General features: G+C 37.2%; 1 protein-coding gene across 1 annotated transcript in view; it reads right to left on the bottom strand.

Annotated features, from left to right (window-relative positions):
* Positions 1-18,239, bottom strand: part of lin54 (lin-54 DREAM MuvB core complex component) — a 40,734-nt gene that overhangs the window by 7,513 nt on the left and 14,982 nt on the right. Inside the window, exons 6-9 of the mRNA XM_073829988.1 lie at positions 10,067-10,137; positions 9,728-9,925; positions 9,551-9,642; positions 5,103-5,174 (exon numbers count right to left, since the gene is read on the bottom strand). Of these exons, the coding sequence (XP_073686089.1) occupies positions 5,103-5,174; positions 9,551-9,642; positions 9,728-9,925; positions 10,067-10,137 (433 nt within the window). The remainder of the gene's footprint in view (positions 1-5,102; positions 5,175-9,550; positions 9,643-9,727; positions 9,926-10,066; positions 10,138-18,239) is intronic.

Genomic DNA, 18,239 nt, shown 5'->3' on the forward strand with positions numbered 1-18,239 from the left:
TAAAAGTATGTACTCTTTTTGTGAAGAAAAAGTACATACTTTTGAGTATGTAGCAGAATAGTAGGCTAGCTTTGGGACATACTACTTCGTCATAACTGCTTTTTAAACGGACGCTCTGTTGCTTGGTTACCTGACTGCCCTGTCAATCATCACAGTTAACATTATCTACATTTCGTTTAATTTAATTTCCTGAGAGGCACGTTCTTTCAGGAGTCTTTATGTCGAGAACTCTGCTTGTGTTTGCATAATTATGCATTTAAACGTTAATGACCAAACTATCATTATAAAAGTTCATAATGTTGCTGCACATGAAATATAACGAGGATAACATTTAAAATATATATTTTTTATCAGGTTACACACTGATTATTTATCACTCAATCAAACCCCTTTCTCTACCTGTTGTTCGCGCATATCCTCCATTTTTGTAGTTTTTAAACACTTTTTATGCGTGTTTGTAGTTCTAATCGAATCCTCGTTCACCGCGCAATGTGTTGTGGGCAATATTAGCCGTTAGAGTATGCATTGATCCGCACTTCGAATTCTGAAGTGAAGTAGTAGACCATCCGGGAATCTTTGGAATACTTTTTTGAACATACTACGATTTGGGACATACTAATTCTATTTTCGAATACTATTTAGGACGGATAGTATGCGAATTGGGACGCAGCACATGTCTGTTTGAACTATGTTTAATGTAAACTGCTAGAAGCCATTGATACTCAATTAAGCTATCTATCTATCTATCTATCTATCTATCTATCTATCTATCTATCTATCTATCTATCTATCTATCTGCAAAAATCATGCTAGCGACTTGCTAGTCGTGCTAAAATCATGCTAGCGACTTGCTAGTCGTGCTAAAATCATGCTAGCGACTTGCTAGTCGTGCTAAAATCATGCTAGCGACTTGCTAGTCGTGCTTAAAATCATGCTAGCGACTTGCTAGTCGTGCTAAAATCATGCTCGCGACTTGCTAGTCGTGCTAAAATCATGCTAGCGACTTGCTAGTCGTGCTAAAATCATGCTAACGACTTGCTAGTCGTGCTAAAAATCATGCTAACGACTTGCTAGTCGTGCTAAAATCATGCTAGCGACTTGCTAGTCGTGCTAAAATCATGCTAGCGACTAGCTAGTCGTGCTAAAATCATGCTAGCGACTTGCTAGTCTTGCTAAAATCATGCTAGCGACTTGCTAGTCTTGCTAAAATCATGCTAGCGACTTGCTAGTCATGCTAAAAATCATGCTAGCGACTTGCTACTCTTGCTAAAATCATGCTAGCGACTTGCTAGTCATGCTAAAAATCATGCTAGCGACTTGCTAGTCATGCTAAAAATCATGCTAGCGACTTGCTAGTCTTGCTAAAATCATGCTAGCGACTTGCTAGTTTTGGTAATATCATGCTAGCGATTTGCTAGTCATGCTAAAATAATGCTAGCGACTTGCTAGTCATGATAAAATACTGCTAAAATCATGCTAGCAACTTGTTAGTCATGCTAAAATGCTAAAATCATGCTAGCGACTTGCTAGTCGTGCTAAAATCATGCTAGCGACATGCTAGTCGTGCTAAAATCATGCTAGCGACTTGCTAGTCGTGCTAAAATCATGCTAGCGACTTGCTAGTCATACTACAATCATGCTAACGACTTGCTAGTCTTGGTAAAATCATGCTAGTGACTTGCTAGTCTTGCTAAAATTATGCTAGTGACTTGCTAGTTTTGCTAAAATCATGCTAGCGACTTGCTAGTCAAGCTAAAATAATGCTAGCGACTTGCTAGTCATGCTAAAATAATGCTAAAATCATGCTAGCAACTTGCTAGTCATGCTAAAACAATGCTAAAATCATGCTAGCGACTTGCTAGTCGTGCTAAAATCATGCTAGCGACTTGCTAGTCGTGCTAAAATCATGCTAGCGACTTGCTTGTCATGCTAAAATCATGCTAGTGACTTGCTAGTCATGCTAAAAATCATGCTAGCGACTTGCTAGTCTTGCTAAAACCATGCTAGTCATGCTAAAATCATGCTAGCGACTTGCTAGTTGTGCTAAAATTATGCTAGTGACTTGCTAGTCATACTACAATCATGTTAACGACTTGCTAGTCTTGCTTAAATCATGCTAGCGACATGCTAGTCATGCTAGAATCATGCTAGCGACTTGCTTGTCATGCTAAAATAATGATAGCTACTTGCTAGTAATGCTAAAATCATGCTAGCGACTTGCTAGTCATGTTAAAATCAGGTTAGCGACTTGCTAGTCATGTTTAAAATCATGCTAGCGACTTGCTAGTCTTGCTAAAATCATGCTAGCGACTTGCTAGTCATGCTAATATCATGCTAGCGACTTGCTAGTCATGCTACAATCATGTTAGCGACTTTGCTAGTCATGCTAAAATCATGCTAGCGACTTGCTAGTCGTGTGCTAAAATCATGCTAGCGACTTGCTAGTCATGCTAAAGTCATGCTAGCGACTTGCTAGTCATGCTACAATCATGTTAGCGACTTGCTAGTCATGCTACAATCATGCTAGCAACTTGCTAGTCGTGATAAAATCATGCTAGCGACTTGCTAGTCATGCTAAAGTCATGCTAGCGACTTGCTAGTCATGCTAAAATCATGCTAGCGACTTGTTAGTCATGGTAAAATCATGCTAGCGACTTGCTAGTCATGCTAAAAATCATGTTAGCGACTTGCTAGTCTTGCTTAAATAATGCTAGCGACTTGCTAGTCTTGCTAAAACCATGCTAGCGACTTGCTAGTCATGCTAATATCATGCTAGCGACTTGCTAGTCATGCTAGAATCATGCTAGCGACTTTGCTAGTCATGCTAAAATAATGCTAAAATAATGCTAGCGACTTGCTAGTCGTGCTAAAATCATGCTAGTGACTTGCTAGTCCTGCTAAAATCATGCTAACGACTTGTTAGTCATGCTAAAATCATGCTAGCGACTTGCTAGTCTAGCTAAAATCATGCTAGCGACTTGCTAGTCTAGCTAAAATCATGCTAGCGACTTGCTAGTCATGCTAAAATAATGCTAAAATAATGCTAGCGCCTTGTTAGTCGTTCTGAAATCATGCTAGCGACTTGCTAGTCGTGCTAAAATCATGCTAGCGACTTGCTAGTCATGCTAAAATCATGGTAGCGACTTGCTAGTCATGCTAAAATAATGCTAGCGACTTGCTAGTCATGCTAAAATAATGCTAGCGCCTTGCTAGTCGTTCTGAAATCATGCTAGCGACTTGCTAGTCGTGCTAAAATCATGCTAGCGACTTGCTAGTCATGCTAAAATCATGCTAGCGACTTGCTAGTCAATGCTAAAATCATGGTAGCGACTTGCTAGTCATGCTAAAATAATGCTAGCGCCTTGCTAGTCGTTCTGAAATCATGCTAGCGACTTGCTAGTCGTGCTAAAATCATGCTAGCGACTTGTTAGTCGTGCTAAAATCATGCTAGCGACTTGCTAGTCGTGCTAAAATCATGCTAGCGACTTGCTAGTCGTGCTAAAATCATGCTAGCGACTTTCTAGTCATGCTAAAATCATGCTAGCGACTTGCTAGTCATGCTAGAATCATGCTAGCGACTTGCTAGTCATGCTAAAATAATGCTAGCGACTTGCTAATCATGTTAAAATAATGCTAAAATTATGCTAACGACTTGCTAGTCTTGTTAAAATCATGCTAGCGACTTGCTAGTCATGCTAAAATCATGCTAGCGACTTGGTAGTCATGCTAAAATCATGCTAGCGACTTGCTAGTCATGCTAAAATCATGCTAGCGACTTGCTAGTCATGCTAGAATCATGCTAGCGACTTGCTAGTCATGCTAGAATCATGCTAGCGACTTGTTAGTCATGCTAAAATCATGCTAGCGACTTGCTAGTCATGCTAGAATCATGCTAGCGACTTGCTAGTCATGCTAAAATCATGCTAGCGACTTGCTAGTCATGAAAAAATCATGCTAGCGACTTGCTAGTCGTGCTAAAATCATGCTAGCGACTTGCTAGTCGTGCTAAAATCATGCTAGCGACTTGCTAGTCATGGTAAAATCATGCTAGCGACTTGCTAGTCATGCTTCAAATCATGTTAGCGACTTGCTAGTCTTGCTTAAATAATGCTAGCAACCGCATAGCAACACTTTAGCAACCACCCTGGGTACCTTAGCAACCGCATAGCAACACCTTAGCATCTATTCACATTCAAACTATTTATATCTTTTAACTATTTATATCTATAAATCTATCTATTTTCAAACTATTTATATCTATCTAGCCTATCTATCTTCAAACCTTATTAATCAAACTAAAACTATTTCAAACTGAAAACCTTTAAACTTTCTTTAAACTAAAAGCTTTTAAAAATACTTAAAACTTATTGGCTAGGCTTTCTCAAGCCAACTTAAAGTTTGCTAACAAACTTTTTATCTAGTTTAAAATAACATCTCAATTTTAATGTTTAAAAGGTTATTTCTGTGATGTCAAAGCTTTTTCAGCATCATTACTTCAGTCTTGAGTGTCACACTTCAGAGATCATTCTAATATTCTGATTTACTGCTCAGGAAATCTTATCACCAGTTTTGAAAGCAATTCGCCATTTACTATATTTTCTTCATTTGAAAATACTTTTCTCAAGATATGCTGATGAATATAAATGAACACATTACATTCTAAAATTCAAAATTCTGTAATGATAAAATGTAAAACATTCTAATGTATTCTTGCTAAACAAATATTAATATGTAGTACTCTTATTGACCCAAACATTTGAATGATAGTACATGTGATGTTTTAGGCAATGCTAAAAAGCAGCATCCACTACCAGTATATAAACTGCTAGACAGAGGGTGCTTGTGAGCAGTAACATTTGCTAGTTAAACTCATACCTCTGCTAATCTGCTTCCTGTCAGATTGGCTGTTCTTACTGGGGAATTTGACAGTATGAGAACTGGCATGCCAGATTGTTAAAAGGAAGGAAGTGGTTATAATATTATACAACTGGATCTGGAAACTATGAAAGTACTTGTCAAATGTAGCAGCTGACAGATTACACCGTTTACATGGGCCATTTTCAATTTTTCGAGAATGGAAACAAATCCTGGGTAACACTTACAACTTCAGACACTGTGACCGTGTGCAGTTGCAGGGTTTTCTCGGCCTTGAAGTTGCTTCGGACGTTGATAAACTGTAATAAAACACAGGCAGAATGTAACCAGAGAGGTTTAATATATTGGTATATACAATTGAAGACAAAATTATTAGCCCCCTATGAAATATATCATTATTATTTTTTTTAATAATTCACAAGTGCTGTTTAACAGAGAAGATTTTTCTCAACACTGCATTTCTAAACATAATATAAACACTCTAAGCTGCCTAAATAAACTAATACAAATAAAAACACGAGTCTACAGGTCAAAATTATTAGCCCTCTGATGTTAGTAAGCCATGGTGTATCCCTTTTGCTTGTTAACAGCCTTTAGTCATTTGTTGTAGTTCAACACGTTTCAGACATGTCTCCTGGGGAGTTGCAGCCCACTCTTTTTTTAGCAAATCTCTCAAGCTCCTCCAGATTTGTTGGTCTCCTGACGTGGACTCTGGCCTTCAGTGAGCCCCACAGATTTTGTATTGGATTCAAGTCTGGGCTAGTGCAGGCCAGTCAAGAATGTTAATTTTGCTTATTTGGAAGTAGTTCTTCACCAGAAGTGAGGTATGCTTTGGGTCGTTATCATGCTGGAAGACAAAACTTTAACCCAAACCAGGTTTTGTTTCACTGTGTTCTTTGGGTTGAGTGTCTCTTCATTTCTTTCTCAAACATAGGCAACATCTCTGTGGTCAAAGAATTCTAGTTTTGTCACATCTGACCAAAGGACATATTTCTACTATGCATAATTTTTCTCCAGATTGTCCTTCAAACGTCAGTCTAGCTTGAACGGGTCTCTTCTTGAGAAGTGGAGTTTTTCTTGGTCGGCAACCTCAGAGTCCATTCCTGTGTGGGCCTCTAGTGACCGTCTTTGTTGAAACATCAGTCCCAAACTTGGCTAAATCATTCACTAGTGTCTTAGTAGTTGTTCTTGGGTCTTTGGAGAAAAAAAAAAATAGTGAGAGGTTTCTAAATATTTTGAAATCTTTCACTTCCTGCCTCTGTTCTCCACTGTTTGGGTCTTTTCAAACGTCTTGATGATACTTCTCGCACCAATTCTGATGTTAGTAGTCAGTTAGTAGTCAATTGTGTATCCCTTTTGCTTGACAACTGCCTTTAGTCGTTTGTTGTATTTCTCAACATGTTTCAGACCATTCTTCCTTAGCAATTCTCTCAAGCTCCTCCAGATTTGTTGGTCTCCTGACGTGGACTCCGGCCTTCAGTGAGCCCCACAGATTTTGTATTGGATTCAAGTCTGGGCTAGTGCAGGCCAGTCAAGAATGTCCATTTTGCTCATTTGGAAGTAGTTCTTCACCAGAAGTGAGGTATGCTTTGGGTCGTTATCATGCTGAAAAACAATACTGGTTAAAATGTATCTTTTTACCTGGTCAACCCTTTTTAGAGCAAGCTATTCTGTTGCATGCTCCTTTAAATGCTAATGAGCTCTGCTCACCCCGCCCCTCTCTGCCATGGGATGACGAGCTGTAATGTTTACTTTAGCAGCAAAACTTGCTAACTAAACTGGGTGAAGATGCATCACGAATGATTTGCACAAACATAGACGCATATGCAGATCGATATCTGCACCTTTCTTTCAAAAACGAAAGTAACGTTAATCCTCTGCATCCTTAGAGGCTCAGATGTTGGGAGTAAATGAGGACTGCTATGTTCATTATTACATCTAACAACAGAACACCTCAATTGCCCATAGACATTCTTGTCTTCCCCTGCACCTGAGTGAGTTTTGCATCCAATGACCCCTTTAAGACTTTTTAAGGATCTGCGGACAGGGTGTAAGTAGGCAAGTTAGGTTAGTTAGTAGGGCTGCAACTAACGATTATTTTAATAATCGATTAATCTGTCGATAATTTTTTCGATTAATCGATGAATCGGATAAAAATACAAAAAAAAAGAGAAAGGGATTAATTTACAACCCTTTATTCAAAAACAGAACTAAAATCTTTAGAAAGTGCACGAACATGTTGCTCCTTGAACTGTTATAATAATAATAATAAAATAAAAATGGACTAACACAAAAAAACATACACATGTATGCTTTACATCTGCCAAATATATAGACTTTATTTTTTTTAATAAATAAACTAACTAAATAAACTATAAAAATACTATCCGTCAAGACAGCGGCTTGCTGTGGTGTACATGCTGCATTTCCCATCAAGAAGGCTCTCAAATTAAATTCCTCACTGCGCATTAAAAAAAGTCATGTGACTTTGCACGCTGGAACGGGATAACTTGACTAACTTTCTGCTACAATAATTCTGCCATGGCGGTGTTTAGTGTCCTGCCATCAGCAGCGACCAGCTGGAAGAGTTCCGCATTCAAATGCACGCAAAACTGGCCTCAAAGCCCCAGCAAAAGTAATTACCATGAATGTGTCAGGGCAAAAATTAAGAAAATATTCGAATTACTTATTAATAAACTAGTATTTTCTGATTCAGTGTTGCAAAGATGAAGTTGACGATCCTGCCATCTGCTCATTAATGCCTAATGCATCTTTATGGATTAGGCCTATAGCTAATGAAAGAGTTTTGTTTTCGATTTTAATTATTTCGTTTTATAGTAAAATAATAATTTAAAGCTTTCTATAGATAGTGTTTGTGAGGCAATTACCTGGGTTTCGGTTAATTATTGTGAAGCGCTCCTGTTTAAACCAAAGATATCAAGCGTATTCTGTTTGTTTTCTTTAAGAGCACATTTTGTTGATACTGTGAGTAGGCCTACACACAAACTAAGGTAGACCCTTTACAGTTCCGGGTGGTATATTACTCTTACGAGCAAAAAAGAAATTCCACATTGCACTGGCGTCTCCATGTCCTGCAAAGCGCGCTTCTCTCCGCACAAACTTTGGATTTATCTTGATTGAATGATTAAACTAATATTGTGATATGTTTTAAGTTTTTTATATCAATGGATTTTAATTTAAATCGCGATGACTTGAGCAGGCTATTGATCTGTCTGCCGCTGTTTGCTAGGTCATAACTTTAAAAAACAAAAACTTGAATTTAACAAACAAAAAGTGTTCCAAATATATCTCTAAATTAACTTTATAAACTAAAGAAACGAAAATAAATGTAATCACTTTGCTATTAAAAACAGCAGCTGTGTAATGAGGAAGAGAAAGAGAAAAAAAAAAGACAGTCGGACTGGAAATTCAGTCGGCCAAAAATTGATGAGCTGTCGGACATTTTTGCAAGGAATGTTTGTTTAATAGCCTATTTAATATTCTTAGGCTACTTTCTTAATTAAATATATTATTTCTTTGATTTATTTTAGCGTTTTTAGGCTGCTTGTTCGCTGACTGAAGTGTAGGCTATATATAAAACAAACAACGTGCCACCCTATTCTCAGCCCTATTCAAAACTGAGACGATTTCACCTCAGCAGAGCTCCTCTTTCTCCTTACGGTTGTGGTATGTTTTCGACACATTATACAGACAGACAGAGTTACAAAAACTATAGAAGTAGTTTTCTCAATCTCCCCTATCCAACGACCCGTACAGCAGCTGTTTTGCGATCGCGCATTGGCTGCTGTGAAAGTAGGCTAGCCTAAGTAGGCTTAAATATCAAACATGTTTGATATAAATCGGGGCAGCACCGATCTGTGTGTTGGCAGACCGGGAGGTGCAAGATTCGATCTTCGAACGCCTTACATTACCAGATAATCTCCGCCGAACATCGGGGCCGATCGAGGTGCTTGACAAGATTTTTGCTCCGAAAAAAATTTAACCGGTGGGGAAATTTCCTCACAGTCGCATCCCTACTGCTCGCCCTGAGGTGCAAGCAATTTATTTTATATATATATATATATATATATAAAATGTAGAAACGGTGCTTTATGCTCAAATGTTCCAGTTTTGCGCATAAATTAAATTCGCATTTTTGGATGGAAACACAGCTTATGAGGCGCCGAACTCTGCTGGCATCAGTGTGGGAGAGAGACCGAATGTGTCCACTCTGCTCTGCGCTCAATTTTTTTAATATATATATATAATAACCAAATGTCTCTGCGTCGCGCGACACAAAGAATCGATTATGAAATTCGTTGCCAACTCTTTTAGTAATCGATTTTATCGATTCGTTGTTGCAGCCCTATTAGTTAGACAAGTCACTGGACAACAGTGGTTTGTCCCGTAGCCAATCAAACATATCATTTCTTAAGAGGGCTTATAATATTGACCTTAGCCGTTTTTTGTTTTTAAATAATTATTTTGGCAAATTGAAATAAGGCTTTCTCCAAATGAAAAATATAATAAGAAATACTGTGTTAAAATTTCGTTGCTATGCTAAACATTACTTGGAAAATATCTGAAAAAGAATTTCATAAGGGGCAAATAATTTTGTCTTGAACTGTATACATTCACACACACAAACCAGTACGACATGTGGTGCTCAGCTCACCCATTGAGTGAAAGCCTGGCTTGTGTCTGTATAGGGGTGGCCGTTGAGAAGGTGGAGCTGCTGGTCAAAGTCACAAACGCAGGCTGAGGAATCTATGGGAACAAGCGAGGTGAGAATCATAAACCTCAACAAAAACAACCACCCAAACGCTTACATTCTGCTCGTTGATATACGGACCTGTGTAACGTATGGAGCTGGTAACACAGCATAACCCATGTTTCCAGAGCCGTGGGCGGGGGCGAGCACAGTGCCCGGCGGTAGGTTGGTGAGGTTAGGCTGGATCTGTGGCAAATGTGTGGCTGGCATGATGAGACGCTGTGGCGTCTGACTGGTGGTCACCACCTGGGCTGCTGACGTCAATGGTTTGGGAACAACCTGTGCACAAAAAGATGATTAAGCATGTGTGAAAAGTTTCTGATGAATTACAGAATCAGCTAATAAACCAAAAGCTGCAAGATCATCCATAACAATGGTGTCATTGTTTAACTGTATGCGTGTAGTGAGCTAGGCATGTACCTGTTTGACGGTCTGTGCTTGAACGATGGGTACAGACATTCGTACTGCAGCGTTCATCATAACAGGCTTGGCTTTGAAACAACAAAATACATAAGTACGTCATATCACTCACGAGCCAATTCATTTTCAATCCCATCATTAAAGTCTTCTTAAAAATGGATTGCTGTGGTACACCCATTGTAAAAACAATACTGTGTGACGAGGGTTGGGACATCGCCTAAAACAGCAATTTTTTTACAAAATATTTCAAAAGACTTTCACAGGGGTACAGTTGGGAACTGAAAACAATTCTTAGACAAGAAAAACAAAATCTGAATCTGTAAGGTGTAGTTTGATCACAGAATAAAAGACTCCTATGGTACTTTTTACAAAATCAGATAAATTCAGGGTAACAATTTTACACCCAAAATGACGAACCTTATGAGCTGATTCTCTAGATACAAAAACATACACTTACAGTGAGGGGAAAAAATGATTTGATCCCCTGCCGATTTTGTATGTTTGCCCACTGACAAAGAAATGATCAGTCTATAATTAAATGGTAGGTTTATTTGAGCAGTAAAAGACAGAATAACTACAAAAAAAAAAAAAAAAATGCATTAAGTTATAAATTGATTTGCATTTTAATGAGTGAAATAATTAATTAGTTTAGATAAGGCAAATTGATAGACTACATTTATGCACCTCTAAAAAGACAACAAAAAATTTATTCAATATATTCATTTCTGTATTCTGTGATTATGGTTTAATTCAAATTTATCATTAAAAACTATAAAAATGAATTCATAAACAATTGTCTCATATGGTGCTGCACAGAAGAACTTGTATACAGTATACTTGTGTAACTTATCCAAGTTAAATTGTATGGGAAAATCTCCTGGTTGCATGATATTCCTTAAAATAATAATAATAAATCAATGTAATGTTTAACAAATTCATTAAACATTAATGAAAAATGTATTTGACTATCAAATAGTAACATTGCTTTGATAAGTTTGAGCAGCTCTGGAGGGTTCATTGCAGATACAGTTAAATGTAAATTCCAGAACTTTCTAACCACTTTTTTTATTTTCAAGGATTTCAATCAGAGATCTCACTTATAAAACAATGTCTTCTCTTTCAAATAATATAATAATAAATATACTAATAAAACAAAATGGCAAAAATAAAATCAAGCACATGCAAAGTATTACTACCGAAGTATTACAAAGTATGCTACACTTTTACTTTAGTAAATTTCTTAAGGAATTTGTATTTGTGTATACTTTTTCTCTTTTTGTTTTGTTTTTATGACTGTACTGCCTTATTGGTTTGATGTTTACTGTTTAGGGAAGAAAAAAAAAAATATTCACGAAAAAAAATATTCACGAAAAAAAATATTCACGAAACTGCTCTGAAATCTTGATTCAATGTATTTCTTCGTGAGTTTAGTTTAAAAATGTAAAAATGTTTCAGAGTTTAAAGTACTTAAACTAAATAGAAAGTATGAAACGCTTCCCTCTCTTTCTAAATATTTATTTTAAATTCTTCTTTTATGTCTTTGTTCTTTTTCTATTGATTCTTGCTTCTTGTGTGAAAATTTTTTTGTTTTTCCCTCATTGCTGTTATATAGTTTTGAGCATAATATTTATGTTGATTACTCGTATTATTTATGGTGGATATGCCTTATGTTGTTGGATGTTCCCTATCTTGTTATATACATTTTTGCAATAAAAAGAAAAAACAAACAAACAAACGATTCACCATACATTCTCCAAAGTCTCAACTGAATCGAGTGATTCGCGAACCTGCACCGAAGCCATGATTTTAAATTAAATGATTCATAATTCGCTCTCCAAAGCCCTTAACTAAAACAAAAAAAAAATTTGCGAACCTGCTCCAAAGTTCCGATCCACATTAAAATGATTCGCGATCCACGCTCTGAAGTCCCGATCTGACTAATGATTTGTTAACCATCATTTCAGATCAGGACTTCAGAGACTGTATTGCGAATCATTTGATTTAGATTGGGACTTCAAATCACGTATTGCGAATAATTTGACTTGAATGATTTAATTCACGCAATGATTCACAAACCTGTTCTGATTTGCGAATTCTGAAGTCCCGATCTGAATCAAATGATTTGAGGTATGCAAATCATCCAGTCTAAATCTAATGATACAAAGTCATTGATTTGGTTCATCTGTTCCTCTTTTAGAATCTTCAGTCACTTACACGCCCTTGTCAGTACTACTACTGGCTTAGATCGCTAGTTATGACATTAACTCAAATGAGTGAAAAACGTATGATGTTGCATGAAAAGATGTGATTATTGAAAAAAATAAGCACTTATTTCATAGATACATTGTCTTTCAATAATTCAAACACTTTCCAAGTACCTCTTCAGGAATATTGCTATTTTGAAGGACTTTCCAGGCCTTAAATTTCAAAAAGTACTGCAAACCCTGGTTTATGATTTTTTTTTTTAGCGAAATGCACCTGATTGTCTAAATATAGATTAAATAAAGGAAATAAACGGATTAGGGATGCTCATTTCAGTTAATCTTCCTGACCGACAACCGCTGCTCGTTATCCGAACATTAACTGTTAACTGATACAATTTGAATAATAAATTAGTTTAAAATAAAAATAGAATGCACGAGTATCTGATACATAAAAAAATACAACCAAATATGTTATTTTAACGTGCAAACAGCAGCATACAGAGCAACAACAAAAACTGTATCCACATATGTGACCCTGGACCACAAAACCAGTCTTAAGTCGCTGGGGTATATTTGTAGCAATAGCCAAAAATACATTGTATGGGTCAAAATTATTGATTTTTCTTTTATGTCAAAAATCATTAGGAAATTAAGTAAAGATCATGTTCCATGAAGATTTTTTGTAAAATTCCTACTGTAAACCTATCAAAATGTAATTTTTGATTAGTAATATGCATTGCTAAGAACTTAATTTGGACAACTTTAAAGGTGATTTTCTCAGTATTTTGATTTTTTGCACCCTTAGATTTCAGATTTTCAAATAGATGTATCTCGGCCAAATATTGTCCTATCCTAACAAACCATACATCAATAGAAAGCTTATTTATTGAGCTTTCATATGATGTATATATCTCAGTTTTGTAAAATTTAACCTTGTGACTGGTTTTGTGGTCCAGGGTCACATATACTCAAATTATCACGCATCAGCAGCGCTTCTGAGAACAGAGAAAATAATAAAATAAAAACAATAATAATATAAATAGGCCTACACTTAATATGTATAAATTAAATAACTATATAATTAAGATGACAAACTAAAACACACTGAATCCTTTTATGCGCTTTGTTTTTAACATGTGGACTAGGGCTGCAACTAACGATTATTTTCATAATCGATTAGTTGGCGATTATTTTTTTCAATGAATCGATTAGTTGACTTAAAATTTCGCGATTTTTTTTTCTTCAAAATCACACTATTCCACATTCTGAATGCTATGAAAACACAGTGCTTAATTTACAACAATTCACTTGTCGTAATAAAGAGAAAAGACAAATATCTGAAGAAAAACACACTAACAAGCATAAAATACAGTGTTTCTGCTATTTATTCTGCCGTGGCGGTGTTTAGTGTCCCGCCAACAGCAGCAGCAGCAGCGAGCGCAAGTGCCTTCAGAGTTCCACGTTCAGATGCACGCAGTAAGCTTAAACTGGCCGCAAAGCCCCAGCTAAAGCAATTATCATGAATGTTGCGGGGGGAAAAGTAAGGAGATGTTCAAATTATTTATTAATAAAATAGTATTTGAGTCAGTGTCGCAAAGATGAAGTTGACGATCCTAACTCGCCATCTGCTCATTGGACGCGCTTTTAATGCCTAAATGCATCTTTATGGATTAGGCCTATAGCTAATGAAAGAGTTTTGTTTTCGTTTTGAATTATTTCGTTTTATAGTAGTGAAGTAATAATTTAAAGTAAATTTATTACTCTTACATTTATGAGCAAAAACGAAGTATCACATAGCGCTGGCGGCACCATGTCCTGCAAAGCTTTCACTCTCCGCACAAACGATTGGATATGCGCCTATTAGTACACATTTATCTAGGTTAAACGATTCAACTAATATTGTGATATGCTTTTTTTTTATATCTAAGGATTTTAATTTAAATCGTGATGACTTGAGAAGGCTAAATTGATCTGTTTGCCGCTGGCCGCTTGGTCGTTACTTTAAAAAACTAAAACTTGAATTTCACAAACAAAACGTGTTCCAAATATATTTCTAAATTAACTTTATAAACTAAAGAAACAAAAATAAATGTAATTGCTTCGCTATTAAAAACAGCAGGTGTGCAATGGGGAAGAGAAAGAGAAAAACAGGAGCTACTCTGTCTGCCTTGGGCCCCATTCTTCCTCTTATATACTTTTAAGCTCTGGTGTTCCTCAGGGCTCTATTCTTGGCCCGGTATTGTTTAACCTCTATATGCTCCCTTTGGGTACTATTTTATCTAGATATCTTATCATCTGTACGCTGATGACACACAAATATATTTGCCTATAAAGCGTGACAATAGGTTTGCCTTGAAGCCCATTTTAGACTGCTTGGACGAATTAAAACTCTGGCTTGGTAGTAATTTCTTAAGTCTTAATTAAAACAAGACTGAAATTATTTTGTTTGGCTCAAATGATCGTAACATTCATGACCTTGATTTTGATACTTTGTTACCATACCGTACCAACTGTGTTCGGAATCTGGGGGTTTTGCTTGATAATCTTAAATTTGACAAACAGATATGTGCTGTGGTGAAGTCTTGCTTCTATCATCTTCGTCTTTTTGCAAAGGTTAAGCCTTTTTTGTCTGTTAAGAATTTGTAACGTCACGACTAGATTATTGTAACTCTTTGTATATTGGTGCCCCTCAGACATGTGTTGCACGATTACAGTTAGTTCAAAATGCTGCAGCTCGACTCCTCAAAGGGAAGCGTAAATGTGAACATATTACACCAGTTTTGATTTCACTAAATTGGTTACCGGTCAAATATAGAATTGATTTTGAGGTTTCACTATTTGTTTTTAAGTCTCTACGGAATCAGGCTCCACGTTACTTAGCCGACCTATTACATCCATCCACACAGTCTAGATCACTCAGATCAATGGATTCTGAGTTACTCTATATTCCCAGAACTAGACTTAAAAATAGAGGTGATCGCACTTTTGCGGTAATCGGTCCCAGGTTATGGAATAGCCTTCCGTTATATATCAGATCTGCTCAAACCCTGTCAGTTTTTAAATCTGTGTTAAAAACTTACCTTTTCTCTAAGGCGTTTAATATTCCTTAATATTCTCTTAACTTTAATTAAAGGAGAACTCCGGTGTGATTTTGACCTAAAGTGTATTGAATCATGATACCGAGTGTGAACGTACCTTGCATATTTCATCTCGGTTTGTGTCCAGCTGTCCGAAATCTGGGGTCAGTTAGCCGATGCTCACAACAGGCTGTCTATGAGAGTGAACAGGGCATCGGAAAAGCCATGTAAATAAATCACTGTTTTACGCCATTTACGAGGCACAAAGTAGCTCCACACTTCATCGGTAGACTTCCTAGGGCCCTGACATTTAAAACGAGACATTGAGAACTCAGAAAAAGCACCGGTAGTTTATTTACAAGAAGATTTATACAGACATCTTCCACCAGGAACAGAGCAGTCGCCGCCATCTTAAATGTAGTCACGATAGGTCGAGTGTCGAGCACGAAGGAAACTACAACCCGATACGTTGATAACCTGATGAATTCATTGGTGCTCGACACTCGATTTGTCGTGACTAAGTTCAGGATGGCGGCTACCGGATTTTCTCTACCAGGTACTGTCTGTATAAATCTTCTTGTAAATAAACTACCGGTGCTTTTTCTGAGTTCTCAATGTCTCGTTTTAAATGTCAGGGCCCTAGGAAGTCTACCGATGAAGTGCGGAGCTACTTTGTGCCTCGTAAATGGCGTAAAACAGTGATTTATTTACATGGCTCCTTCGATGCCCGATTGACTTTCATTGACAAGCTGTTGTGAGCATCGGCTAACTGACCCCAGATTTCGGACAGCTGGACACAAACCGAGATGAAATATGCAAGGTACGTTCACACTCGGTATCATGATTCAATACACTTTAGGTCAATATCACACCGGAGTTCTCCTTTAAACTGTCTTTTTATTTCTGCTTTTGTAAAGCACTTTGGTCAACATTGGTTGTTTTTAAATGTGCTATATAAATAAACTTGTATTGTATTGTAAAAAAAAAAACACATACGTGCGTAAATACGTGCACTTCATGTTGTATTTAAATCTAAATTTAACATTCACCGACAGATGTTTCAGCACAATGAATGTTTTTTGCGCTGAGTATTAATTGTCTCCCTGTGTGTGTTCAAAGCAGCCTTGGCTTCGGAACCCTCCGCCGCAGCAGCTCGACTCGCTTCCCCCTTACCAGTCCCAGAACGAGCGTCAACGCCAGGCGAACTTTCAGCCAACAACAACACACCCAGTTCCCCTAAATGCTGCACGACACTGCTTTTAATGTCTCGCTTTAACTGCTGTCTGCTAACTGGAATGTTAAAATGTACGGCGACTTTTAACAAATCATCCTTACGGCACGTATCTAATTGTTCGACAGTTGGTGCACACACAAAACTATCCAAATCAAAATCAGCCATATTAACTATACTCGACTCATGTGCTACACAGCCTCCAACTTACTATTTAAACAATACTCCGTGTTTAATCCGTCCTCAAAAACACCATCACGAAATCCTTTCAATTTGCGGTTTTCATCCACTGGTCATATGTAGAGAAACGTGTTTTTACAGCGTTCAATAGCCAATCACAGACATATCTGATGAGTTGATGATCACATTGGCCAATCAGAGGCGGATAAGTTACAATCCACTCACCACCCAAAGTGCCGGTTTCAGTTCTGCAGATTTCTAAATGTTCGCGAACTCTCTCATTAAAATAAAGAGAGTGTAGACATGATGTAAATAGGACATTAACTGTGCAGTGTAAAGGTTATTTTTAGGGGTGGGCATAGATTAATTTTTTTAATCTAGATTAATCTAGATTAAATCTTGGAATTAATCTAGATTAATCTAGATTAAAATGGCTAATTTGAATTCTGATGAAGGCATTCAGAATATGCGTGCTACCCAAATAATGACTAAAAGTAAGTCTTCGAGAACGGGCCAGGTGGCGCGCATTAGATCAGGCGCTCATCTCCTGTTTCCAAAATGCATCACAAACTGCTTGACAATTGCATTTACAACATAATTACCTATACAAACTTCTGTAACCAAGTACTTCTGCGCAAAAGGCTGCACGTCGTGCATTAAACTGCGTTGCTTTTAGAAGCGTCAATTCAGTTGTTGCATATAGTTTAATGTCTTTATTTCGGGATTATCAAAGTAAATTATAACTCACGTGCCCCAGTAAAAAGGGTCTAGCAACGCACCTGCCCTGAAGCGGCTTCATAACTGCATCAATGTCAGCACGTCTCATTTGATGTGGTAATTTCACAGAAGTTGAAGACTCGTTCTCGCCCCCTACAGTGCAATTCGACTAGGTATACGTCATCCGCGCTAAAATATCAAAGTGAAAGTCATCATATCTTGCGTAGTTTAGACCCAGCTCCCAACCCAACTTTGAGAATAGATTAACAGCGATATTTTTTTTAATCGCCCGATAAGAGTCTCACGTTAACGCCGATAACGGCCCACCACTAGTTATTTTATTACTTTTTATTAACTTTGTGAGATTGCGCTGAACTACAGTAATGTACAAGTGACAGCTTTCCAGTGATTGTAACGGGAGCGCCTATTGCGCACTTTCTAGACTATAATTAATTCAGAATTTGAATACATTCACTCACGGATTCACTCTCTGATAACCCAATATCGCCATTGCCATCGTGTTGCATACATCAGTTACAAAAACTAAGTGAAGATAAAGCAGGTGCTTGCTCAGCAAAGTGTGTCTGTACAGCCGCACTGCACGGACACGTGCTCGTGAGTAAACAGATAACTTACATATAGAATTATTTTTTCTTTCACCATGCAGCAAACATAAAAAAAAAAAAAAAAAGTAAAATAAGAAAAAAACCTTTTAAACCGTTTAACTGATAGTAATAATCGGTTAAAATTCTTACTGTCGGTTA

Source organism: Garra rufa, chromosome 23 (genome assembly GCF_049309525.1).
Source record: "Garra rufa chromosome 23, GarRuf1.0, whole genome shotgun sequence".
NCBI classification, from domain to species: Eukaryota; Metazoa; Chordata; class Actinopteri; order Cypriniformes; family Cyprinidae; genus Garra; species Garra rufa.